Source organism: Protomyctophum parallelum (genome assembly GCF_964188405.1).
Source record: "Protomyctophum parallelum genome assembly, chromosome: 3".
NCBI lineage: Eukaryota > Metazoa > Chordata > Actinopteri > Myctophiformes > Myctophidae > Protomyctophum > Protomyctophum parallelum.
The window spans coordinates 23648585-23675035 of record NC_139698.1 but is presented as its reverse complement, the minus strand read 5'-3'; the positions used below and the strand labels follow the sequence as shown (position 1 = coordinate 23675035).

At 42.5% G+C, this 26451-nt stretch overlaps 1 protein-coding gene across 1 annotated transcript in view; it reads right to left on the bottom strand.

Moving 5' to 3' along the window:
• Positions 1–24182, bottom strand: part of cyth2 (cytohesin 2) — a 28930-nt gene extending 4748 nt beyond the window's left edge. The window contains exons 1-9 of the mRNA XM_083761551.1: positions 24035–24182; positions 14007–14157; positions 13028–13094; positions 12522–12640; positions 12126–12206; positions 11788–11900; positions 10063–10211; positions 8795–8906; positions 206–282 (exon numbers count right to left, since the gene is read on the bottom strand). Of these exons, the coding sequence (XP_083617677.1) occupies positions 206–282; positions 8795–8906; positions 10063–10211; positions 11788–11900; positions 12126–12206; positions 12522–12640; positions 13028–13094; positions 14007–14157; positions 24035–24101 (936 nt within the window). The 5' untranslated portion in view covers positions 24102–24182. The remainder of the gene's footprint in view (positions 1–205; positions 283–8794; positions 8907–10062; positions 10212–11787; positions 11901–12125; positions 12207–12521; positions 12641–13027; positions 13095–14006; positions 14158–24034) is intronic.
• Between the last annotated feature and the right edge of the window lie 2269 nt (positions 24183–26451).

Sequence of the window (26451 nt, the reverse complement as noted above, 5' to 3'; positions counted from 1 at the left end):
CACATTCTAGCTGGGGCTACATGATATGGACAAAATGTGATATCTCGATATGTATATATATATATAATGTTACGGAATGACAATGGTCTCACGCACTATTGCTCAGCCCTAGTAACCTGAATGGGTTAACTAAGTTAGTTAATCAAGCGACGTGGTTATGCGATCGATGACGTACGATGTATAAAGGACAAGACAGAAGACTCACCGTGGTGTATTCAAAGTAATAGAGGCAATTATCGGTGAGGATGAACCACCGTCTCTTCCATGTTTTCACCCGTCCCCCTGGGGAAAAAAACAACACCACAGTCACACAACAATGACAAACGGCACTGGAAAAACAACAATGAAAAAAAAAACTGGAATACAGTCGCACAAAAGTGACCAACAGGACTGGGAGAACCCTTACACGGTGCAAGGACCAGTGACTACGTTAAGGGGAGGGGGCAGGGGGGATGTATCATATCAGCGTAAATGACATGATACAGGACAGAATACTATTCAATTTTACACTGAGACAACACTGTTCTTCAGGGGCATTGGGGGGGGGGGGGGGGGGGGGGGGAGACATTTTCTCATCCCCGAGTTAGGGGAAATTGTTTTTACAGCTCCACCCAGTTGATGGCTGCTCTGAAGGGGGGGGGGGGGGGGGGGGCTGTTTTTAAGTGTTTTACTCAGGGACACTTGAGCCAAATTCCAATACCCCAAATCTCGGCCACTCTCTCACTCACAGCAGGTGTTGGCGGTGTTGTGGTGAAATTGTTGACCTGATGAAATATGTGACAATCTTGTAGACATCACATAATGTCAGTATCCGAACGTAAATCATTGCGGTTTGTTTATTAGCAAAGTTCAACTTAGCGGTATTTATGCCACATGTTTAAAAGACCTCCATGTAAGTTATGTGAAGTCCAGAAGATGGTCACATATTTCGGCAGGTCACCAATTTCACTGTAACACCGTCACGCTGGAGTAACCCGAGTGCGAGTGGCCGAGATTTTGGTGTATTGGAATTTGGCTTTTGACATGTAGGCTACTGGGTGAGCCAGAGGTCCAACCGGCTGCCCTCCGGTTCCCAGGCGGCCTCTCTACCCATTCAAGATCTACATCTAGGAGGTTACAGACTAGAGCAGGGTTCCCCAATAGGCGGCTCGCGGGCCATTTGCCAGATATAAATGGCATTAAATGGGGGTCAGTAGCCTGTGCATGTCAAACTGGGCTGCCCTGAAAATGAATTTTCAGGGCAAGACCTTGACCTCGCACGTGCAGACTCGGCCCCCAGCCTGGTACCCTAGTCAAAATATGGCCCTTGAGGAAAATTAATTGGGGAACCCTGGACTAGAGGATAGCTTTCAACAACTCTCCACATAATTGTATAGCTGACCACGGTCTAAATAAAAAGCTACATTGCTTTAATGTCTCTTTCCAGTACATACCTCCTGAGAAACAAGCAGCGGGCAGCAGAGTGTGGAAATCGCAGTGGGAGCGAGGAGGGATTGAGGAGAGAACGGACAGACAGATAAGAGGGAGGAAAGATAAGACAGCAGGGGGAGGAGGAGATGTTTGTTATTAGTGACAAAACAGATCACAGGCCAACCCCGCCCCGCCACCATGCAAAAGAGAATGATTTAAGACAGTGAAGCCCGATTTAATATGCTCGATTTATACTTGGTATAGCGGCATTGTGTCACGCGACCAAGTATGAACCAGGCAACACTTAGTTGCAAAGCCAGTGTCAGGTGCCAAAATATCCAGTGTTGTATGCGATGCGCTGTTGTGAGCTCGCAGAGTGGTCGCTTTTCGGGCCTGTGACACAGCGCTGTGCAATTAAGTCTTGATTTAAGCATAGGGTATTGCAGTTGGGTCTCTGCCACGATGTGCTGCTACTGTGACACGACTGACCTACAGCCCACTGCCAGTTGTATGAATGATTTTAAATCATAAAACATCAGAAAGGAGGAGGACAGTCAGGCACGTTGCAGAACAAAGCCTCGGGACAGAGCAGGTTACAGCAGCAGTACAGTACAGTACAGGGTGTTTCACAGCTGCCAGAAACTTGTGTGTGTGTGTGTGTGTGTGTGTGTGTGTGTGTGTGTGTGTGTGTGTGTGTGTGTGTGTGTGTGTGTGTGCAAAGAAGAGATGCCGAGTGCTGGGTGCAGGTGTGCATTTTCTAACCCGACAAAACTGAGCCTGAGCAGGGCGGGCTCCGGACCATTTATCCACTGTGGTTAACTCTGGTGCTACCATCATTCTCTCAGTTGGACGTGCCAGGACGTAGATTCGGTCACACACGTTTTTTACGGCATGTCGTAAAAGAGGCTAGCCGTCCGTGTGTGCAAGCCTGTCCTGTGCACAATGCCAGTGGGCTACCTACAGTACCAGTAGTAAGTAAGTAGCCTTGCCGAGCCATAGGGCCCATAGGGGCAGGAGCCTATCTCCTGTTTCTGTAGCGTGAGGCAGCTTGATGTACACGTACACCCCCTGGACATGACGCTAGTACGTCGCAGGGACCCCCAATCCAACCCTTGATGCTGAGAGTCAAGCAGGGAGGCACTGGGTCCACTTTTTAGAGTCTTTGGTATGACCCGGCCCGGGGATCGAACCCCGACCTCCCAGTCTCAGGGCGGACACTCTAACCACAAGGCCACTGAGCTACCTACTAGTACTTCCCTCTTATTACGGCAGCACAGCCAGTTACTCCTTACTCTGTAGACAAACGGAGTTCTGTGTAGTACAACTGACACCAGTAGTAGTACTTAAGTCTTGAACGGAGCGAGCACGAGCAGACAAGCCAATCCGTCTGTATCGACAGAGCCTACAAGGCGTTCAAACATTTTAAATAAAATGCTCGGTCCTTCCGGGAATGTTTTACTAGTCTGCACTGTGATTTCCTAGTTGTCTCAATTAGCTACAGTTTCAAAGTCTTTGGTTTATTTTAACCACTTACAGCCTGCTGGAAAGTACAAAGCAGGGCTTTTAAAAGCCATGCCGTGAAAACAAAACCCTTGAAACGTACATGGAGTTTCTAGTAACCATACCAGAAACTACCGGTACTTAGAAATGGCATACAAAGACACCTTTCCCTCTGAAAGGTTATGCTTGCTTAGGAGCCAACACTATAAACCTTGTGGTGGCGGTCTAGCCATCAAGATGTCAGCTTCATTGCCTCATTGTTGTAGAAAGAACAGCGAGTGTGCGTCCCACTTTAGAACCAAGCACTTCTAGAATTAATTAAATCACTTAATCCCTACATAGTTAATTGCCCAGAGTCTCCCTAGGGGTTTATAATAGGCCACAACGCATTGGATCGTGAGCTTGTATATCTGAGAGTCATTAAGATTTGAAGAAGAGCACAGGCTCGAAATGTCACTCAGAAAAAAATATATATATATAAAAAAAGAAACTACAATGTGCAGCTCAACTTTTTTGATCCAAGCTTGTAGATCTGCCATTTTTGCTGAATGTTCACCCCAGTAGGGATACTAGGCTTTGTGTGGGTTTATGTGTGTCGGATAACAGCCGACGGTCACTTTGAAGGACAGGATTGTTTCACAGGTTTCATCATCAGCAGTCAGAACGTACACGTGCACCGATGATTAAAGTACAGGCAGGGAGAGGACCCACTGATAGCAGACCTACAAGCTCATAGAGTGGCACCGAGTGTCGCGCTATGCTATTTTTGAAAAATCGTGAAAATGTGCCTCAAATCTTTGAATATATATATATTATTACATATTACATATATTATTAACTCAAATCTTTGCTTCTGGGAAGGTCCCTGGAACAACATATTTTCAGATGGGAGGGGCGGAGGCATATTACATATAATTTTTGGGGTCCTTGACATGAAATATTGAGCACCACTGACACAGAAACATAAGGTTTTTCAGAAAACTGTCAGGATTTTGAAGACACTTTTTAAATGTCAAAATCATGCCTAAATGGGTTAACAGCCCAACGGTCATCATTAGGCACTCAACATGGCCACATAATGCAACCATTTTGGGCACAGTCTGGAGCCCTGCCTAGAAAGCGGTTTGTGAAAGCCACTGCAGTGTCGGGTCAGTAGAGCAAACCCCTAACGCCGGTGCACTCACTCGCAAACCTCTGGGGAACGCGATTGTGAACCTCTGCTATAGCATACACAATCAATAATAACAATCAGCTCCGTCGTGACACATCGAGTTGTGGTAATTGAGTGTCTCAACCAAGCATGCAGTGCGGGGTACTTTCAGATAATGAGCTGTTCAAGAAGAAAGTGCTTGTTGAATTAAAATTAAAAGGTGTATTTCGTGACATATATCCGCATGAACCATAGGCATCCCTATTATGGGGCAAACAACCGGCGACACGTTGCGAGCTTGTGGTTCTGATTTATTTTCCCCACCGGGAAAGAATTTGCTGTGCAGCCCTCTTTGGCTGCTGTAATGTGATCTGCCCTATGGATCTCTCTCTCTCTCCGCAGAGAAACCTTACCTATAGTCGCCTCACCATTTCGCTTATTCCTTCTAAATCTCTGCATTTAAAATATAGGTCTCTCAGCAAATGTCTTAGTTACATTAACATTGTTCTTAGAAAATACTTGGTTTGTCCCCAACTACTACGATTAGACAGATCGCGTTTGTTATTTTGCTACTGCCAGTACTTCTGATTGCACGCACACACACACACACACACACACCACTACCCCGTGTCCCACACACACACAACACTGCCGCGCGGATTTAAGCTGTCAAACCATACAGCATTGTCATATTTAAAAGGCGCTTTATAGCTTCTCTCAGCTCAAAGCGTGTATGAATAAGGAGATAAATGAACAGCTGACGTCGGTGGGAGGACGTCAGCTGTGTGTGTGTGTGTGTGTGTGTGTGTGTGTGTGTGTGTGTGCGCGCGCGCGCGTGCGTGTGAGAGGGAGGTACCGTAAACAGTCAGCAACACGTTACATTTCTACTTCTACTAAAGAAAGAGGCAGCGATGGAGCCATAAGTCCATAAATTCGGGGACATAAATTGCGCAAAATACTGTTAAACATGACGGCATCAGCCTGCTGCATCCTTCTAGCTGTTGTGTGCTAAGCTAAATCACATCATACAGGACCACAACAGTCAACACGGCTCCCTCTCAGCCTGGGTGACTGAGAGGGAAACAAGCAACCAGGTCTATGAAAATGTTAACAGGCCAGATCAAGTCAGAAACTGTCAAACATCATTGTCCAATGTTGTTTTAGAGCAGTGGACATTTTCATGTCATGGACCACTAATATTCTATATATATATATATATATAGAATATTAGTGGTCCATGACATGAAAATGTCATGGACTATATATATTTACTATATATATACACACCGGTATACTATATATACAGTGTACACAAACCGTATATCTAGGTGTGCCCCCAGATTTTTAGGCTATGAAAAGTGTGCCCTGGGACAAAAAAGGTTGAGTTAAGCGCTGCCCAAAAGGTAGATCACGATCTCGGCCAGCGCCAAAAATGATCGGAGCAAATACCGGGCAGTGTGTATGAGCCATAACGTGTTGACTACACTACACTAAAAAGGACACATAATAATAACTAATAACCCATCCGTTACTACATGTGGAGTCAACTCCCGCAATTTCCTTCTTCCCATAGTGCGCGGCAAAGTAACTCTGGGATGAGCGGCCGCGAAATTCTAGTATATATATATATATAGGGTTGAAGTGGTTAAGGACCCCTGGATGTACTGTATTAGTCAACCACACACACACACACACTCAGTAAACAAAGTTATTCAGTCAGTGTTTACACAGAGCTGCATAGAATGCTATGGTAAAAGCATATACCCAGGACAGGCCCTCTGCCCGCTAACTAGGGCTGACCTTCCATTACGTTTTTGATGATCGACGAAATTTGTTTTTCGATCTTCGACGCTTCGAAACCCAATGGGGGGGGGGGGTGCGCTATGCGAGGCGCGCGATGTGCGCAGTGACTCTTTGGTTTAAACAATGATATAGCGGAGAGAAAGGCATGCCTGGATTGGTATCATTTATTTTAAACGATAAGCCTTTAGGGCTGACCAATGAACTAGGCTTAAAATAAAACAGCGATATAGCTGCAGAAGATAGAGGAGCGCATATTGGATTGGTCTTTTATTTAACAATTAAACAGCGCCTGAAACAGGCATTACCTCTCCATCAAATAAAAATATTATATATATAATCCAAACTCCTCTGTCAATTGTACACGAACGGTAACATGAATGAACTCTTCAAGCCTGACACAAATAAAATCAACCACGGTTGATTTGATTGATCATAAAGTTAATGTGACTGTGCGTATGGGAAAAAATATATAAACTTCACAGATTATAGATCACTTGGAATTATAACAATCTGTTGAGTATTGCCTGAATAATGCCACTATACCATTTTTATCGACATGCGATGCCGATGGAGAAATCCCACATAGTTAAATTACCTCATAGTCATGCTGCATGCGCTGTTGGTCGATGAAGAATTATAATCTAAGGTTTGTCAATCATATTATGGTTTATGGTTGAAAGTAAACCATAATAAGTAAACTTTAAGAAGAGATCTGCAGTCATTGTGCTGCAGACAGTGCAGAGCGCATGAGAGCAGCTCCGCTTGCTAATTGAGTTGACATTTGCGCAACTTCACTGCATGGCATTACAGTAATTCGTTATTTGCCAGCACCTGCTCCAATATAGGCCTAAATCAAACTTTATTTATATAGCACATTTAAAACAATAAAAGCTGACCAAAGTGCTGTAGGCCTACAGGCTGAAACAAGTGGAGCATCACCATCGGCGCACAAAAAAAAAACATAATTAAAAGAAAAAACACAGGCAAATAGGCTACATAATTAGAACTAGAAAAAGTGCCCTTCCGGGCACAGGTCTCCACCAGGTTATCCACAGATCCGTGCAGTTAGAGGTAAAAACACTTTTCGGCCAGTTATAGCGCCACCTTGAGGCTGAGTTGAAATTGTTCATGTGGCATTTCGTCCTCGGCCTAGTGGGAATGTGGGTGCACAATTTCACGGAAATCACGCGATGTGTTCATGATTTGCAGCATTTTGTTTGAAACTGAGCACTCCTGTGAACTTTGGAAGGCAATCTTAACCAATCAGGATGGAGTGTGATAAATCTGAAAGACCCGTTTCGTTGAATGGCTCTAGAGAGACTGTGTACCAATTTGCGTGATGTTTGGACAAAATCTGTAGGTGTACTGTGCAAAAACTTGTTTTGCACAAAGCGGCCTCTTGGTGGCGCTATAACAGGCCGTTGTGGAAAGTTTGGGGCAGAGGTTCATCGTTGGCATCCAGGGAGTGTGTGTGCAAAATTTGGCATCGACCGGGTTAACGGTGAAGTTTTTGCACAAAGCGGCCTCTTGGTGGCGCTATAACAGGCCGTTCTGGAAAGTTTGGGGCAGAGGTTCATCGTTGGCATCCAGGGAGTGTGTGTGCAAAATTTGGCATCGACCGGGTTAACGGTGGCCGAGATTAGCCTGTCACGGACACACGGACGGACGGACGGACGGACACACAAACGGACGGACGGAGTGCAAAACATACTCTCCCCACATGCCTTCGGCCTGGTGGAGACAATAATACGATCAGGTGCAATTAAATGCCAAAGAGAAAGGGTGTTTTGGTCTGGGTCTGTAGGAGCTGCTCTGCTGCATGAGAGTTCACAGTGATGGAACAGGTCAGTCTTCAGACAAGAAAAAAAAAGATATCGCTGGCAACGGCAAAATCAATTCTCCGCATCGCCAAAATAAATATATAGGCCTAGTTTCATTCGTGCCATTATACTCAGCCAATATGCACAACGCAGCGCATGAGATTGCAGATCTTTGATTCTTCGGTGCGCGCACTCACCATGTGAATCCAAGCAGGTCCTCACAAGTATAATGTACACCGCCAGCCAGGCTCCACAAGGTTCTCAGCGCAATGGCGCGTCGATAAAGGTTGAGATTTTATAGTGGCATTATTCAGGCAATACTCAACAGATTGTTATAATTCCAAGTGATCTATAATCTGTGAAGTTTATATTTTCATTTGGGTGTAAGTAATGTTTTTATATGACTTATCAAACATGGTAGCCTATATTTAATGTCCACTGAGCTGTGGTGTGCTTGCCTACACTCTCAATTAGGGATAATAGGGAAGAGAGGTTTTAAACGATAAGCAACAACTGTTGCAGCCTTCATGAAAGCAGTGACGCACAAATAATTAGGCTTAATAAAACATCCGACCGTAACAAGTCAACTGCCTGACACAGGCATTACCTCTCAAATAAAAAATATATAGCCTAGAATCCAGAAAATGTAGGGATTTAGCTTCTCTTCCGATTGAAACTCAGATGTGAAAACACCAAAAAAAGCACCACCCGACCGTAACATGAATGCAACTCTTAAATCAATCAACCCCTTCAGACCAGGCTCTGTCTTGGGGTCGAAAAGCGCGGTTTTCAGTTTCACCAGCCCCTGGAAGTGCATATTCTAAAATGCAACCACACTTTAGATTTATTTTGTGGCGGCATGACTGCAGGCTGTAGCTGGTCTGTGTTGACTCGTTACCACGAGTGAGGGGGAGAGGGGAGGAGGCGTTGCGGTGCTGCGAGGCGCGAGCATGGCTCACGGACCAAATGGGGCCGTCTCGCGAACCAAAAGCGGCCGCTTTGTTTTTAATGACTATTCGATTCAAAATTAAAAAATCGATTCCCGTGCCTATCGATTGAACGTCAATTAATCAATTTTTTTGGGTCAGCCCTACCGCTAACGTCCGCTCACCTAGCTTGAGCAGCCAGCCCTCCCTGTCGGGGTTGAAGAAGGTGTGGGTCAGGTCATTGCCATCGTCCTCGGGGATCTTGAAGGGCTCATTCTTGATGCTCTCGTACAGATTCTGGAGATGGAAATTAGTTAGTTCGTTTTACAGGAAATTACACGTTTTCAAACTTAGATTTCATTAAGATCAAAAGTAGAGCTGCACCATTATGGTAGGGTGTGTTTGCACAATCCGTCTATTAAAACAAATGGTGTTTCTTCATTAAAACCTACGAGAAATGGCCTAAAGGCACTTGTCCATTTTATTTCAACTGACCAATCACGCTAAATCGTGTCTGCCGTTTTCAATTCGAATCCTAGTAGCATATAGAATATTTAAAAGTAATAAAATCGTAGTAGTTGTAGATGCCAAATTCATCAAGATTAGGCAACTGCAAGTCTTACTTCTTTCACATTAATATGAACGACCTATTTCAATAATGCACAATGTGAAACATTTTGTAAATGTTTTATTAACTGTAGGGTGCTCGTCTAAATTATTCACTATTGCCAACATGTTTATTCTATACCCAGTTACATACTGCCCCAGATTTTAATTCTAGCGAAAAATGTTTGGCGAGTGCCTCTTTTCACTGATGAAAAGTAAATTAAAGCTAAGCTATGACACAAAAACAAAGACCAAATATACTGAAAATTTCGTTAGCAACGAAAGTCATTTTATGCTTGGTTGCATTCTGAAAATAGTAGATCTACAAGCTCGCGATGCATTGTGAGCTTGTACATTGGCTATTTTCAGCATGCAACAAAGTGTAAAATTCAAGTCTAGTAGGACAAAACTAGACTAACACAAAAACACTAATAAACTGACAATTTCGTCAACAAATAAAAACTAGACTAAAATGTTAGGAAGGGACTAGTGGACAAGAGATTCAGTATAAGTCATTTTACATTTGGTTGCATGCTGAAAATAGCAGATCTACACTCTCACAACGCGTCGCAGCTATTTTCAGTATAAGTGTAAAATCAGTCATTACGACGGCATCAAGGCACACCAAAATACATTTTAGACTAAAATCTTATGACATTTAGTCGACTAAAACTAGACTAACACCAAAACATTCCAGGTGACTAAAATGTGACTAAAACTAAATGAAAACTATTCAAGAGACTATGACTAAAACCAACAACAAAACTTGCTGCCAAAAACAACACTGGCCCGAACCGACGTTTTGGGGCCTTAAGTTTTCAGGCCTGTTGAGAACTCCCCAACGTACCCTGAGCAGGTCCTCGGGCAGGTCCCCCCCCTCGTTGATGCCTCGGTTCATGGAGATGAAGCGGTCCAGGCCAGGCTTGTCTCGGACGTTGGGGTTGTGGAGGCTGGTGTTCAGCATGATGATGGCAAACGACAGCACGTAGCACGTGTCTGCAAAAAACACACGCACGTTTCAATTCAAAAGGGAGCTTTATTGGCATGAGAAAACATACACTTACATTGCCAAAGCAGGTGTCAAACTATAAAAACAGTTGAAAATGGGGGAAAGTATATACAGTTGGAGGGTGTACAGCATTTTGTAAACAGAGCCATGTCACATTGCATCGTGTGCACTTAAACCTCTCCAGCTGATCCAAAATGCAGCAGCTCGCTTGGTCTTCAACCAGCCAAAATTCTCACATGTCTCCCCCCTGCTCTGCTCCCTCCACTGGCTCCCGGTCGCTGCCCGCACAGAATACAAAACTCTGATGCTGGCATTCAAAGCAACCAAAGGTATGGCTCCCCCATATCTTACAAGTATGATTGAACCCTACAAACCCTCCCGCGCACTCAGATCAGCCAACGCAGGGAAACTGGAAGTACCCTCACTAAAAACGCCGGGACAACGCTCCACACGTCCCAAACTCTTCTCCCTTCTGGCTCCAAAACTGTGGAATGCACTTCCCATTGCAGTCAGAACTGCAGCATCACTCCCAATCTTCCGCCGTAGCCTGAAAACCCACCTTTTCAGACTTCATCATGGCCCATAGCACTTACCCTAACCCCTTAGATAGCATTTCTTTTGGCTTAGATAGCATTTGACACAGACTTATAGCATGTTATGTAGACAGCACTATAATTGTATTGTATATAGTCATAGCACGCCATAGTACATATGTATAGCATAGTAGTAAATATGTATAGTTTATATGTATAGTGTATGTATAGTTTCATTATATAGATATTCCACTGTTACTTTCTTAGCTTACGCATGTTTCATGATATTGATAAATGCTTTTATGTGATGTATTCCCATGCTTTTGTTCTTGCTTAAATGTAAGTCGCTCTGGATTAAAGCGTCTGCTAAATGCCTAAATTGTAAATTGTAAATTGTAATATACATAGCAGCATTGTTTTTTGCAGTCACTTTGGGACAAATAGCTCAAATGAGATTTAAGATGCGTTTAAAGGTAGCAGCTCCGTTTGCTTGTGCAGTAGTTCTAGCGGTCTACTTGGTACAGATAGTAGTCCTTACGGTGGTTGTATTCCATTGGCTAACACACAATAGAACGTCGCAGTCCCGTCCCTTTTCATGACGACGTGAGACCCAGAAGTGAATTCCCCGTTCATTTTCTCCATAGGATTTTCAAAAAGTATTTAAAGACGCTTACACCGCGGACAAAGCCAACTCGAGTTGTGACAAATCATGACAACAAACAACATGGACCGAACAAATAATGATTTCTTCGTCTTTCTTTATTATTTGTTCGGCCCGAACAAATACTCGAGTTGGCTTGGTACGAGGCTCAAAAAGGTCTTTAAATAAATACTTTTTGAAATGTCTATGAGGAATGAACGGGGAATCATTTCTGCGACGCTCTATAATACACACTTCCCATGTCACCTCCTGAAGGGCAGTAGACAGCCAGACAAACATACATGATACATACACTCAGGGACATGTTTGTAGTGAAAAGAGGTCCGTCCGTCTGTGTGTGTGTGTGTGTGTGTGTGTGTGTGTGTGTACCAGTGCTCTGGAAGACACCCGGGTTGCAGTGGCAGTATCTCTGAGCGAAAGCCTCCATCATTCTGTCTATCTTCTGGGCTTCGCCAGGTAGACGGAAGCTCCATAGGAACTGCCTACGGTCGTTAAAGACAGAGACCAACTTTTAACCAAGCATCCCCATTTAAATTCTTTCAAAAATGTTCAAAGAAAGAATAATTATGTTCAAAATGTTTCATAAAATGATGAAAATAGCCGATAAGCCAGCTTTGAGATCGACATACGACAGAGCATTGGGGAGAGGCAGTCATAATGCATCACTTCATCCAGAGCAGTGGGGGAGAAGTGACATCCAAGCTTACCTGAGGGCCTGGACTAGATTGAGGTCGGTGAACTCGTGGAGGTCGACAAAGGCCTGCAGCACTTTGAGGTTTAACTCATCCCTGCAGGAGCACACAGCAACAGATGGTCACGCAACCGAAGAAAAGTCACTAAAGTCCTCATTAGTGCTGTAAAGTTTGTCAACTGTAGCAGAGGCTATACTTTGCATTGTTCCTCCATCTTTAGAGTCATACGCTAGCCAAACATGACCATGAAAGGCTAGAGATAGTAGGAGAATGATTATTAGTTTCAGAACGTCCTTCATTATCCACAAGGGACGGTCATTTTCGGTCAGTACGGAAACGGCGATAAATACATTCAAAGTTAAAAGATACCAGTGTAAAGACAGGAGGGAGAAAATGAGTTTACACACACACCTTTCTCCGAGGTAATCTCCTATAGCAGTCTTGTTGAGGCCTTCTCCTTTATAGAGGAATTGGGCGATGTCCTCTGGGGTGTGTCTGAGTAACTCATTCTCCACTAAAAATACTATGCCCTGCACACAAACACAAGAATATCCACTTATTTAAATCACCGCCACACAACTCATGCACAGCAATATTCCTTTACGCTATGAAACGGTAAATCGCACTCCCATATAACGGATTCTGAAAATGTATCGCTTTAAATAAAATAACCGATTGGTCAATGGGGCGATTTTGTAGATTTGTAAAAAAAAATATTGAAGAGGTAATCGTTAGAATAATCGCCAAGACAATTAAGTTCGTAAGTTGCGCTACAACAAAAACTGTATAACCCCTGCATGACACCCATTATGACACACAAATCAGTCAAATGCTTGTTTACAAACCCAATGTAAGAGATAAGTTCACTGTGAGAAATCAAACTCCGAGCAGGGAAGAAAAAGAAAAAAACGTGATACCTTTTTGGGGTCCATGTTGAATTTCTTCCTTCCCATTGCCACGTGTCTGCTCTTCTGTAGGGTTTTACTGCAAGGAGAGGAGAGTATTTTAGATTCATGCACTGCCGGCAGCGAGTACCCAAGAGTTTAAAAAGACACATCCATACATCACATGATAATGCCGTGTCTACCAACAAGCATGTTCCCAAAATAAACACATTTGCATAGTTACAATGTACTAGGATATACAACACGGGACACAAGGAATGGGCCTTTTCTGAAACATTATTAAAGCATTTGGAGATGAATAACTCTGTCATTCTACCAACTGTTGGGCTGCATAGAGGCAGGCAGAAGAAGTCAAGAAGATGCACCGATCATCACAGAACTTGGTGCGATGAGCGATCAAAAAAATTACAATGGAGTTGAGCTCAGTGGTCAGTCTGACCAGTGCTTCTGGCTAACCCTTAACCACATTAACCCTGGCAATGGCATCACAAAGTGTGTAAATTGTGTGTGTTAGACCTGAGACCTGAAAAGAAAGGCTTCTAAAACAGTTTTCTGAAAATCCTATGTTTCTATGTCAGTGGTGCTCAACCTCTTCCATGTCAAGGACCCCCCCACCTGAAAATATGTTGTTCCAGGCAGGAAAACGTTCGCTCTGAAAGAATTTATATTCAAAGATGTGCGCCACATTTTCCAATAGCTAAAATATATCATAATGCTTAACCCCTTTTGGTGTTAGCATTATGTTATGCTTTAGCTATTGAAAAATAGCAGATCTACAAGCTCATAGCACGCCACCGAGTGGCGCACTACGAGCTTGTAGGTCTGCTATTTTTGAAAAATCGAAGAACGACTTTTTCAGAAAACTGATCTAGAAGACATTTTTAGAATCTGATCTCAGGTCAGAATGGGTTAAGTATGTAGGTGATTTAAAAAGGTTAAATCATTATTTTCTACTTAATAATTCACTCTGTGTAGCAGAGGGAGTCCTCACCTGCCCTCGGTGCTGGCCTCCAGGCCCTCCACCTCCAAGATGGCCTCGCGGAGCTCATCGCGGAGCCTCTGGATCTCCTGCAGCAGAGCGCCCTTCCTGCGACGGATGTCCTCCAGCTCAGAGCGCTCCTCTGGGCTCAGGTCCCCTGGGACTGAACCACAATGACATTAAAATTTATTTATTTATTTATATCCCACGATTTTGTGTAACCCATTTTTCACCCCTGTGTCAATTATCTAATGTGATCCTGGGCTCTGCACACCCTCTGCCAACCTGGGGAGAGCGACAGACTTGAACTGATGCTTCATTCATGCCTGAGTGTCCAAGTTGCTCCATTTACACCTGACAGGGGGGAGTTTCCCTGGTTGGTCCACAAGATTCGATACACCACCAAGATACCCATGTACCTGTCTAAATACTTCCTTAATGTAAACGAAGTCCACACCCACAACACCAGAGGGAGTGCAACAAACCATGTACAACCCAGATTCGGCACAAACAAGGGACTAAATTATTTTTGCTCCTATGCCACCAAAATGTGGAACGCCCTACCAACAGTCATTAAGACATGTGAATCCCTTGACTCCTTCAAAACCGCTCTCAAAGGGCACCTACGGATGGCTGCAATTCGAAACTGGCCTCTGTAAAATCTGAATCCCCCCCACCCCCCCCCACCCCCATTTTCCCTCACTGTATATTGTATCTTTTCCCTTTTTTGCTTCCCATATGATGAATTCCTGTTCTGTACTTTAGCTACATAGAAATGTCTATTTGTATGTCTCTAAATGTCTGTATGTCTTTAAATGTTTTGATGAATTGAACAATGTGGACCCTGTTGTAAACAAGTGTAATGCTTAATTGGGTCGTCCACTCACAGTTGACAGTCTTTGTATTGAGTTTGTGCTTAAAATGTACTGTAAATTCTACAAACTGTTAATAAATATTTCAATCAATCAATCAAGCGTGTGGAAGGATGGAACACGTTATTCCAACAAGTTCCTTTCCCCTCCATCAGGCGCCCCGGCTGGCCAGGGGGAGGCAGTTTAGAGACCAGCATTGCTGCATGTTTTTTGTGAGGGTACCTACCCTAGGGGACACGGGGAGAACATGCAAACTCCACACAGAAAGGCCCTGTCGCCAACCCCGCCTCGGGTATGGGGGCACTGATGACGCGGGAATCGAAAACCCAGGACCTTCTAGCTGTGAGGCGACAGCACTACCGACTGTGCCACCGTGACACCAATGACATCATTACTGACTGGCTCAGGTCTCCTGGGACTGGCACAGGAAGAGAACCACAATGACATCACTGGCTCAGGTCAAAGATTATCAATTTAGAAAGATGGTCGAACTTCATTGGAGTCACTAGAGGCGCAAAATGGACTACAAATCCTACAAATGGTCTCCTAAGTACTAGGCTTAGTTTGCTCCTACCCGCCCTCCCCCGACCACCCTCTCCCAGGCTGACACAACAACACTGACAATGTTACGCGGATGAGCATTGAGAGCATCATAATTATGGCAAATGTCATGAGTCCCATTTCCAAAATCAGCTGCCCCCAACAACCAAGTGTCTAAAAGACAGTTGTGGACAATTATATTATTAAGCATCATTCAGAACACACATTTTATTTCACTTTTTCACATTGTAATATTCACATATTTTCATCTTAAATAATGTGGCTATGATTCAGGACGCTTATCTGCTTAATTTTGGTTTTTATATGAATGTCGTATAAAAGCATATAAGTATGCGGAGTTGCGGACGTCTCTGACGTTTATAACCAACCAAACCGTTTGAAAATTGTCAAGCAAGTTATGCTGCCCCGAGGTAAGATGGCCACACACACACACAGTTCTGAATATATGAACAGCAAATTATGTTCAGTGTTGGTAATGTGATAGGGGGAATTAATTGCCTTGGCAACAGTTAAAATACTGTGCACTTTTATATCTGTTGGATCATAACGTATGAATACTTGTGATGGTGATGTTCAGTGTGTCACGCAGTCACACTGGGTGCGCGCAGGGCTGTAACCTGTCGTAGTCAGTGTCCAGGCTTTCAGCATGCATGTAGCCTATATGGCACGGTGGTTGAGGAGGGAGCTGACAGTGTGGTGTTGAAACAGCGCGTGTGTTCATGTGAACATGCCCCGTCCAACTGTCAGAGCTGGCTTTCAGGTGCCTGTGCCACGCAACCCCCGCGTTGGCCGCGATGCTTCCCCAAAGAAGAAGTTCTGTCGACTGACGCAAGAGCAGCTGTAGTATCAGGGTCCGAGTTGTTTTCCCAGTGTGGGTCTGTTGCGCGGGAAAAGTGTGTACCAGTATTAATCTGTGTCCGTCCCAACATGCATTTCACTGGTGAAAGCGAGCAGCTGTCTTGCTCTATGCTAAGGAAGTATTCTGACTGAAAGACAGCGACCGAGCGCTCGCTAAATTATTAGAGATTATATATATATATATATATATATATATATATATATATATATATATATATATATATATATATATATATATATAGTTTCATCTGCCCGTGTGTGAAAGCACCATTAGACAGGAAGAGAACCACAATGACATCATTACTGTGGGCTCAGGTCCACTGGGACAGAAGTGAACCACAATGAGATCAATACCGTCGCCATTTCAGACACACCGTCTCTACTGGGCCCGATATATACTTGTGCAACAAAGTATTACTCACCCTTTTTAGGCTACAGTCAACACCGGAATCTAACAATTTAGTGAGCCCCTCGACTCCCTCCCATGCCCAGAGTTTGTGTGAATTGTAGCGATGATTTGATTGGCTGATCACCCCATACAGCGATGATTTAATTGGCTGCGTGAGCAAAGTACACATTGAGGATAGAAATCACACCCTTGTGAAGTGAGGGGCGCTAATATATCAACGTCTAATACATGTTGATTAGGTGATGTAATCATGTAAAAACAAACGGTGCCAACAGCCCAACACAAACATTAAATGCCATTAACAATAAAGAGACAATATGATTCTTCATTGTTAATGGCGTTTTTAAAACAAACAAATTATAAGAGTGCCCCTCACTTCACACAAGTGTGATTTATATTAAAGGATAGTTTTGTTTATTGGTACAAAAAAAACAAAAAAAACAAATTTGACCATTTCTAATGTTGCCTAGAATGAGTATTTTTCAATGGTATGGTGTAGTGGTCTATGCCAGATCATGAGAATGGCATGAAGGATACAGAGAACCAAAATGAATCACAATCAATCAATCACAATAGTTATGTGATTGAGGAGCCTACTTTTTCTCATCCTTTACTAATTTAACACACAAGGGTTAACTCTTTTCTTATTCTGAATTATATTTGTAATTGTACTGGGACAACCCAGTGACTAAAATCACTGAATTGCTAATAAATTACCAGAGGGGGGATAACAGGATAATGAAAAGGCTATAATTGGATTAACTAACATTAAAATGTAACAGGAGAAATGTGCCATGGAGCGAGGTGGAGCTTGTTAAAAGAGCTGCTTTCTTTGTTGTGCAGCACAAGCACCTCTTCAACAACAAGTGCTGGACACTAATCAATGTCATTCCATATTTCAACAAGGATAGAATTTCCTGTAGATTCCCTTAGATACCCACTCACTGACCTGTTCTTAATGTGCCCATTTAGTTTGCACGCTGAAATGGAAATGTATGGAAAAAGCAGTCAGTTGATTGGTTTGTTGCCATATCAATAATTAAAGACGCCACACACCATATATACCCAGGCCATTATTATAATATAATAATGGCCTGGGTATATATGGTGTGTAATATTATTGGTAATAAGGCTGCACAATATAGCTATCGTATCGTAAGAGGCATGAATATGCACAATATCAGTATATATATATATATATATATATATATATATATATATTGTTGATTTATCGATGTATCAACAATATATCGTCCACTTCTAAAGCCAGCCCCAGTTTTAGCCTGTGCCCCTCGGAAAATATGCCATCAATCCGTTTCTCCCTCTTTCACGCACCTGTTGCTCTGTGTGCCCTGTGGTCCGTAAGTTAGCAGTGATGTAAATACGTTTTCAATGTAATGAGTCCCGGGATGCAGGGATGGTCTTTTAGATGAGTCCCAGGGACATTTTATGAGTCCCACTTCAATGACGTTAGGAGTCATATTTTGCCATTTTTACAAATTGCAGCATTTAACACCCATTTCATTTTATATGGTTATAATGCGGTTATATTCATGTAGAAAACTGAATAAATGATTATTATAACTAAAGCTAGCAAAATAAACTAGAATAAAAAAACAGTACAGTAGTGCATCCCGTGGATGCAGAGGTCGTTGTTTTATTGCGTTCCTTAACTATAAACTGCATTTTGGGATGCAAAATGCACCCTATTTTAATCTCTGCGTTATCGAACTCACACCTTTTTTTTTTAAATAATGTTTAGTTTTCAATGTTGCAACACACAAATATAGAATATGAATATTGTTATTGTGTATCATCGGAAATCGGGGGCGATCAAGTCATTTTCAAATGATCGCAATAGGATTGGGAGCCAAAAAGCGTGATCGTGACATCCCTAGTATCAATATTATATCCATATCATGATATTAGACTGCACATTGTCTGTGATTTGGGATATTGTACTATTGTGATAAACGTGTTAAAATATAAATATCGGATCGGGAAAAATCGGTATCGGCATATGCTCAAAATCGAATTATCTGAATCGGATTGGGAGCAAAAAATATAAATACAGAGATATGACCATGTCCATATCATGCACCCCTAATAGAGGGTATGCACATGCTTAAAGTGAATGGCACATTGAGTGGCAAAGCAACAGGCAAAGTGAGTTTAACATTGTTTAATGCAATCAGATAGGACTTTTCTGTGTGGATGTATGGGCTGTCAAGGCCAGGAAAGTAGTTTTTTGCCACTCAGTAGGCGTTCCTGCATAACTTCCTGGTTTGATGATGATGTCACACGCATACCCTCTATTGGTAATACCTTAATTTGTTAAAGGTATATTCAGTGATTTCACTTAATTCAAATATAACTTATTTTTTTGTTTTGTTGTGATAATCCTCCCTACTATAGAGTGTGCTGACCATATAAGGAGTTCCTCCCTGTCCCCAGTTAACCCCTGGGGGTCAAATAACCTTAGGTTTCGTTTTTGACTCTCTATGCTGATTGGACGAAAGGCTGGGTCCCACAGCCAAAAACGAAACCTAAGGTTTTTTGAGTGAAATCACTGAATATACCTTTAAAGCAAAGTTTGTTAATATACCTACGGTATGTGGTGAGCATCGTAGAGGTACAAAATGTTTTTTTCGGAGAGTTCACCCATCAAAAGAATCTTATTCGGGGCGCCCGCTGGCCGAGTCCTCCAGGCGCATGCCACATAAAAGGCGTGTTCGACTCCGTTCATGACAACATTTGCTGCACGTCTCTCCCCTTCTCTCTCTCCCACTTTCCTGTCTGTCTTCACTAAATAACTATCAATAAATGCAAAAAGCCAAAAATAAATCTTTGGAAGAGGAAAAAAAAAGAAAAAAAGGGAAAACAAATGTCAAACTATATATAATTAGCCCTTTTAACCGGCCCACCATATCTTGGATAATATGTTTTGAAATCTGACTGTTCCCAACCTGAAGAATGCTTTTATCCACGTTCTCTCCCTATCTAAGAACTGACCTTGAGCTTCTATTCTATGAAAGAGCTTGTTGTTCGTATGACTGACTGTCTTTTTTGTTTTTACTTTTTAACTAAATGTCCTCAACTTACCTCAAGTGCAACATTCAAGCCAAGGAAATGGCCTAGCCCTAGACAAATGATCTTTGTTTTATACACAGCTGTGCACCCGGCAAACTGTTATTTGAATGCACCAAGTGTGCTCGTTTTTATTTCTACCCAGTTCTTAAATTAGCAATTGATTATGTTCTGGCCCACCATCTAATAATGACTTAGAAGAAAATTCATTAAAACTTATTTTCAGAGCCCCGATCTAGGCTAACAAGTCAAGTCAATCAAAGAACAAGATTCCTATACAGGATCTCCTCACTGGTCAACAAAAACACCTTGAAGACCTCAACAGGAGCCCTAGTACAAGGTTTCTACGACTATGCATGCACCTCTTGGTACCACAGCACATCAAAGGCCCTTAAGACAAGGCTCCAGACTTCCCAAAACGAACTTGTCAGGTTACAACTTGGCCTCACTCCACAAACCCACCTCACCCCTGCCCATTTTGACAGACTGGAAGTCTGGAATGGCTTAGGGTTGACGACAGAGTCCAGCATCTTGCAATGGGCCTGGCCCACAAGATTCGATATAGCACCAAGATACCCTTGTGCCTGGCTAAATACTTCCTTAATGTCAACGAAGTCCACACCCATAACACCAGAGGGAGCGCAACTAACCATGTGCAACCCAGATTTCGGCACAAACAAGGGACTAAATTAAAATGCCACACCAACAGCCATTAAGACATGCAAATCCCTTGACTCCTTCAAAACCGCTCTCAAAAGGGCACCTACGGACGGCCGCAATTCAAAACTGGCCCACGTAAAACCTGAATCCCCCCCCCACACCTTGTTTGTTTCTTTCCTTTTTATACCTCCTCTTTGATGATTTCCTGTTTTTTGCTATATAGAGTATATTTGTACGTCTAATAGTTATGATGAATTGAACATGGTGGGCCACAGTTTTTTGAGTTGTGCTTGAAATGTACTGTAATTCTCCAATCTGTTAAAGGACCACTTCACCACTTTTTAACCTATCTTCATATAATAGGTCCTCACTAATAATCAAGATAAAATGGCACGATTTTTTTCTACTCTGTGTCTCATAGGAGGGCTGTGGGCAGTTTAGAAACCGTCTTCCGGTGACATCATCATTAGGCAGATTATTTTTAAAACAATATTATTTTACAAAAATGCTTACATTTTCATTATCTTGAGAACGATGGCTTCCATTTTTGCATTGCAACTTTTCAGGACTAGAAAGCCTGCAGCTTTTATTAGCTTGTATTCCCCATCGATGATGCCATTTTTTTCATGATTATTAGTGAAGACTTATTATATGAAGATAAGTGGTCCTTTAAAAATTCATCAATCAAACAAACAAAACTTTAAACGCAGAGGCATACATCCTAAATATTAGTACCATGGAATGCTTCAATGATCAGATGCTGAGTCTTCGTAAAGGTTTTCTCAAATGTAAGCCTAAGGTCTCATAGGCACTTGCCCGTTGGGCAAGTAAAAGTCATGTTCAACTTGCCCAAAGGTCAAGCCCTCTTGCCCGAAAACCAAAACGAAAAATTTCCATTATAAAATGATAAAATTTGTGCTTGTAGAATAAAATCTTGTTAAATCCAATCTATAACTGGTGACAGACACACCAGAATGAGTGCAACTGCATTGTGAATAGCCTATAATATGTAATGAAGACGGAGTGCACTTGCCCGTCGAGGCAACCTGAATACTGAAAGCGACCTCCACTTGCCTCAGTTGCCTGAATGTTTTATTTACTTGCCACAGGCAGTCGGTCAACCGTGTCAACCCCTGCTAGTATTCCAATTATGTGCCAGAGACAGACAAAACAAAACTTAAAGTCCTATATCTGTCACCATTCATTAATAAGAAATAAGACATTAGACAATAGCAGCCAGCAGGTAATATTACACAAAAACGGTTTTGAAGACGATCCACAAAAAAAACAAGACTTCATATCTGTGTGTAACTTGCTTTCTCTGTGCAAAAATGTATAAACTTAGCATGATGATAAGGTGTGTGCGTAAGAGCATCAGCTAAATGGCTTAAGTGTTCACTGCTAATGTAAATTTGTCAGGTTCCATTTAAATTTGAATGATCACAAGCGCCTTTAGCTGCTTCTTTAGCTGCCAGCGATGCAAATTCTGTACCTCACATAAAGTGTGAGTGCAGTCACATAAGAGTGCAGGGAGGCTGGCTGGAAAGCTGTTATCTGCCCTGTGGAAGTGGGGTGTAGGTAGGGGCTTCGTAGGTTCCTCAACTGGCCGCCTACTCCGCGACATTGGATGCACAGGAGCGGGGCATCGGAAAGCCATGAAAGAGCTGGCTGAGGAGGCGGAGAAAGGCAGCTTCTGGCTGTGGCTAAGGAGGAAGCATAAGAGTTGGGGGACAAACACCTAGGCATCAGCAGGGGGTGGCAGGGTGAGATCCCTGCCACCGCTCCGCCACCATGAGACGTACTGGGGAGCGACACGTTGATGAATGGTGGTCCCCAGCTGATGACCCGTTTAGGCCCACAAAGGTGTTCAGTGAGGTGTCACAGCACACCTGTTCAAAAGGCACTGGAGGAGGTGCGTCAGGCAGCAATGCCCAGCAGGAATACCATCACCTGTATCTGATATCTCCCCTTCACTTTCTTCTGACTTTAAATAGCACAAGGGATAGTTTCATCAGCCGTCATGCCCTAGTTAAAGTCTGATAGCAATGGTATAACGATAGGAGCTGGATTCATATTATGGGAAACATTTACTGTAATGTCATTTTAACATGATTCCAAGTACTGCTGTCAAACAAGTCTATGAAGCCATCTATGAAAAAGTTGAATCTGCAACACAATTTTATACTATATGCAGTGGGGGGGGGGCCTGGGGAGCTGCCTTATCTCTCTCCAAGGGGTTCTTGGTTAGTCGCAATTTGCAACTCTAGATTGTTTTATAATGGGACGATTCTAGAGTTGCAATACGCTCCTTTGACTCCCCATTCATCCAAATAGCTTTCTGCGATCTGCTTGTATTAAACTACGTTAAACTCACCAACATTGCAACTCGGCCAAGCTTGAATTATCCTCTTTCAATCTGCCATGCTTTTGTTTCATAAAAATCCACCGTAGACTACTAGACATGTTATGAGCTACTTTCTGTCTTTGCATTTGCACATAATTCAGGAGGAAGCAGCATGGCCCGTTAATAAAAACGAGTGCTTCCAAACTCCAACACTTAGAAAAAGAATCACCTGCAACAGAAAGTAGCTCATAACATGTCTACGGTGGATTTTTATGAAACAAACGCTTGGCAGATTGAAAAGGTTGAATTAATCTAAAAGCTTGGCCTAGAGCTGCAATGTTCATTGGCTGATTGGGGAGTCAATGGAGGGTGTTGCAACTCTATAGATTCATCCCATTATTTTAAAAAAATCTAGAGTTGCAAATAGCGGCTAGTCATTGGCAATTTGGCATGGCCTGAAGACACTGGTGGTGTAGACTAGAGTGTCCACTCCCAGAGATGGTAATCGTAACGGGCATATCAAAGTGGGGGTCCAATTTAAAAAAGGTTGAGAGAGAATCACTGCTATAATATTCTACGCCATTAAGCTTGTACCTTTCCTGGTCGTGCTTCTGGATTAAAAGGTTCAAATAAATCCAACTATATATTTAGCTACAAATATATCATTACACTTGGTAAAATATAAACATGGTCGGGTTTGGTAGCCATGGTGATGTTTTGGCACCAACAATAGACCAGACGAGTGTTTACTATGCAAAAATGACAGCTGCGCCTCAGCACCAACCACGCCCACAGTAGACTGGCATGAATGAGAATCAGGATTCAGGATGAGACACAACAAACAATATAATACAGACAGACGTCTACCATTTCAAATTAAAGTGCACAGTTTAACTGCTCTGCAAAAAAATGTTTGTATAAGTCAGAACACCGCATAAAAAAACAATATGTATCCCTGGCTCCCTGCACAGACTGTCCCTTTGAATGGAAACCATCCATTTGTTTAGTAGTGCTAGTTGGTTACATCATAATAAAAGATGTATTGGGTGAAGTGAAAAGACGCGAGGCATAGATAGAACAGATAGAACACTGTGTATAAGTTCACACTTCATCTTATTCACCGAGTTGTTGTTGTGTGTCTAAAACATTCCAGCAAATAAACGGAGCCCCAACGAAGACGATGGATGGATAGCGCTTTAGCTTAACGTTAGCCAAACAGTCCGTTTTAGTGTGTTTTAGCGGCACTTACTATAGTCCAGGTCGTCCATCTTGGGCGCTTTGCTTTTAGGCATCAATATCTCAGAGTCGACTGTCATTCAATACCAGAAGAATGTGGATATATGTGGAAATATATCCTCCAAATTAAAGGGAAATAAATAAATAACAACCCCCCTCGCGTCTCCGTGGGCCAACGCAAGACAAAGGAGGTGGCCGATAAAAGGAGGAAGTGACGTCACCTACGTTACCCCCCTGGACTTTAATTTCTAGTGGCCGGAGGATCCAGGAGGATCCGGGAGGATCCGGCTATGTGATTGGACAGTTGGTTGTCAGGAAAACGTTGCTAAGGAACCCGTTGGGTCAACGTTTATTCCCTAGTGTCATCCGATATTATGTATAATAAAACTGGAAATAAACTTGTTGTACCCTGAACTTGGACCCATTAGTAACACAAATCAGGCACTAGTGGAACTGTACCCATTCTACAAACTGTGAATAGAAATTTCAATCAATCAATCAATCAATCAATCAAAGCTCCCTAATATGGGCATAAAGGGACAAGGACCATTGAATTGTTTACTTTATAGGGTCATTAGGCTATATAATTAAATTAGGCCTATATGATAACCCTAGCCTGACACTCATTTATCAGGTGTAGCTTTTATCACACATTTTGTTGTTATAGGTAAATAGGATGAAAATAATCACACCCGTGTGAAGTGAGGGGCGCTCTCTCACCAAAATATGTATATAGGAGGGGCTTGTGCCCCTCAAACAATTAAGAAATAAGTCATCATGAAACTTCCCCATGATTACTTAGATGAAGACATTGATGTAGGCTATTGAATTAAAAGTTTTCTGAAATTGTACATTTATAATAATAATGCAAATTACGATATTCGTTTTGAGGGGCGCTATGCACCTCCTATGCCCAGCTTTGTGTGTCTGTGTATACCACGGAAATGATTTGATTGGCTAGGCACGGAATGTGATTTATGATGATGTATGATGACAGAGCGTGCCTCACTTCACATGAGTGTTATTATTTATTTATTTTGCTTAATGTGACGAATTAGGTTGAGTGTATTGTGAGTACATTTCACCCAGGTGAAGGGGTCCGGACTCTGTCCTCTATCGTCTCTAATTCCTCAAATTGTGAGCACGGAATATCTGCCACTTATATGTTACGGGTTTCCCACGTGGCACACCCGCGTTATGTGATGCACAGCCAATCACAGCGCAGAATGGCACACCTTCCAGCCAATCACAAATTCACAATGGCCAATCACAGCTCCAATTTCAGCACCATACATGGTCAATTTGTTACATGTTAGAGCCAAAGGTTTTAAACGAGGGAATATTCAATATCTAATGTAAACATATATCAGTCCATAAGAAAATCACACCCGTGTGAAATGAGGGGCGCTATTATCATCATACATCATCCATTCATTGTCAATGGGAATTTAATTTGTGTTATAGGACAACAGCCGATTTGCTCGTAGGCCTACACATATGACGTAAATTCTCCATTCATTGTCAATGGCATTTAATGTTTTGTTAACACAGAAATAGCAGATTTGCTCAGACACATATGACGTAAATTTTTCATTAATTGTGAATGACATTTAATGTTTCTGTTAGGACAAGAATCTACACATGCTGAATATAGGAGGGGATAGCGCCCCTCAAAAATACTGTGAATAGGCACAAATGTAACATGCACTGATGTCAGACATAACAGAAACAATTGCCTATTGCCTAACTTAAGTTTACATAAAACCCTTGAACTTGTTGGATCAAGCTACAACCTATGACATATGGGGCTGTATTTTGCGTGTCTTAAGTACCAGGTCTTATTCCCTAACTTGAGTAAACTAGAAAATTCGCAATTTAAAAAAATTGCAGAGTGTGGTTGCCGCAGTGGCTTACATATGCCCCTCCCACTAATATTGCCAGCCAATTACAATTTCAAGTCACGCCTTAGATCATGCGTAAGTAATTCAGAGGGGATTTAACCCCCGAAATTCATGTTTTTGCGACAAACGGTTACATTTCTCGCATTTGCGGCACCCCCTATAGATGAAAATGGAATTGCTTTTAGAACTTGGTTGATTGAACCACCCCGGACATGTGATTAAAAATTTGGGATGGATTGGACATTCCGTTCGTGATTTATGGCATTTTTGTGATATAGGCCCCTCCTACTAACTTCGGAAGACGATTACGGTCGAACGATACGCACTACCAAAATTCTGCATTTGGTGTTTTAATCGGATATGTCCAGAGATCTTGTGTGCCGATTTCTGTGAGATTTGGACAAAATATGTAGGAGGAAAAGCAAAAAGTTTGTTTTGGACAAAATTCAAAATGGCGGAAAATCTATCATGGCGGAAATGGGCGTGGCCTATATGGGGAGATGCGTCATGACCCAAGGAATCCAGGGAA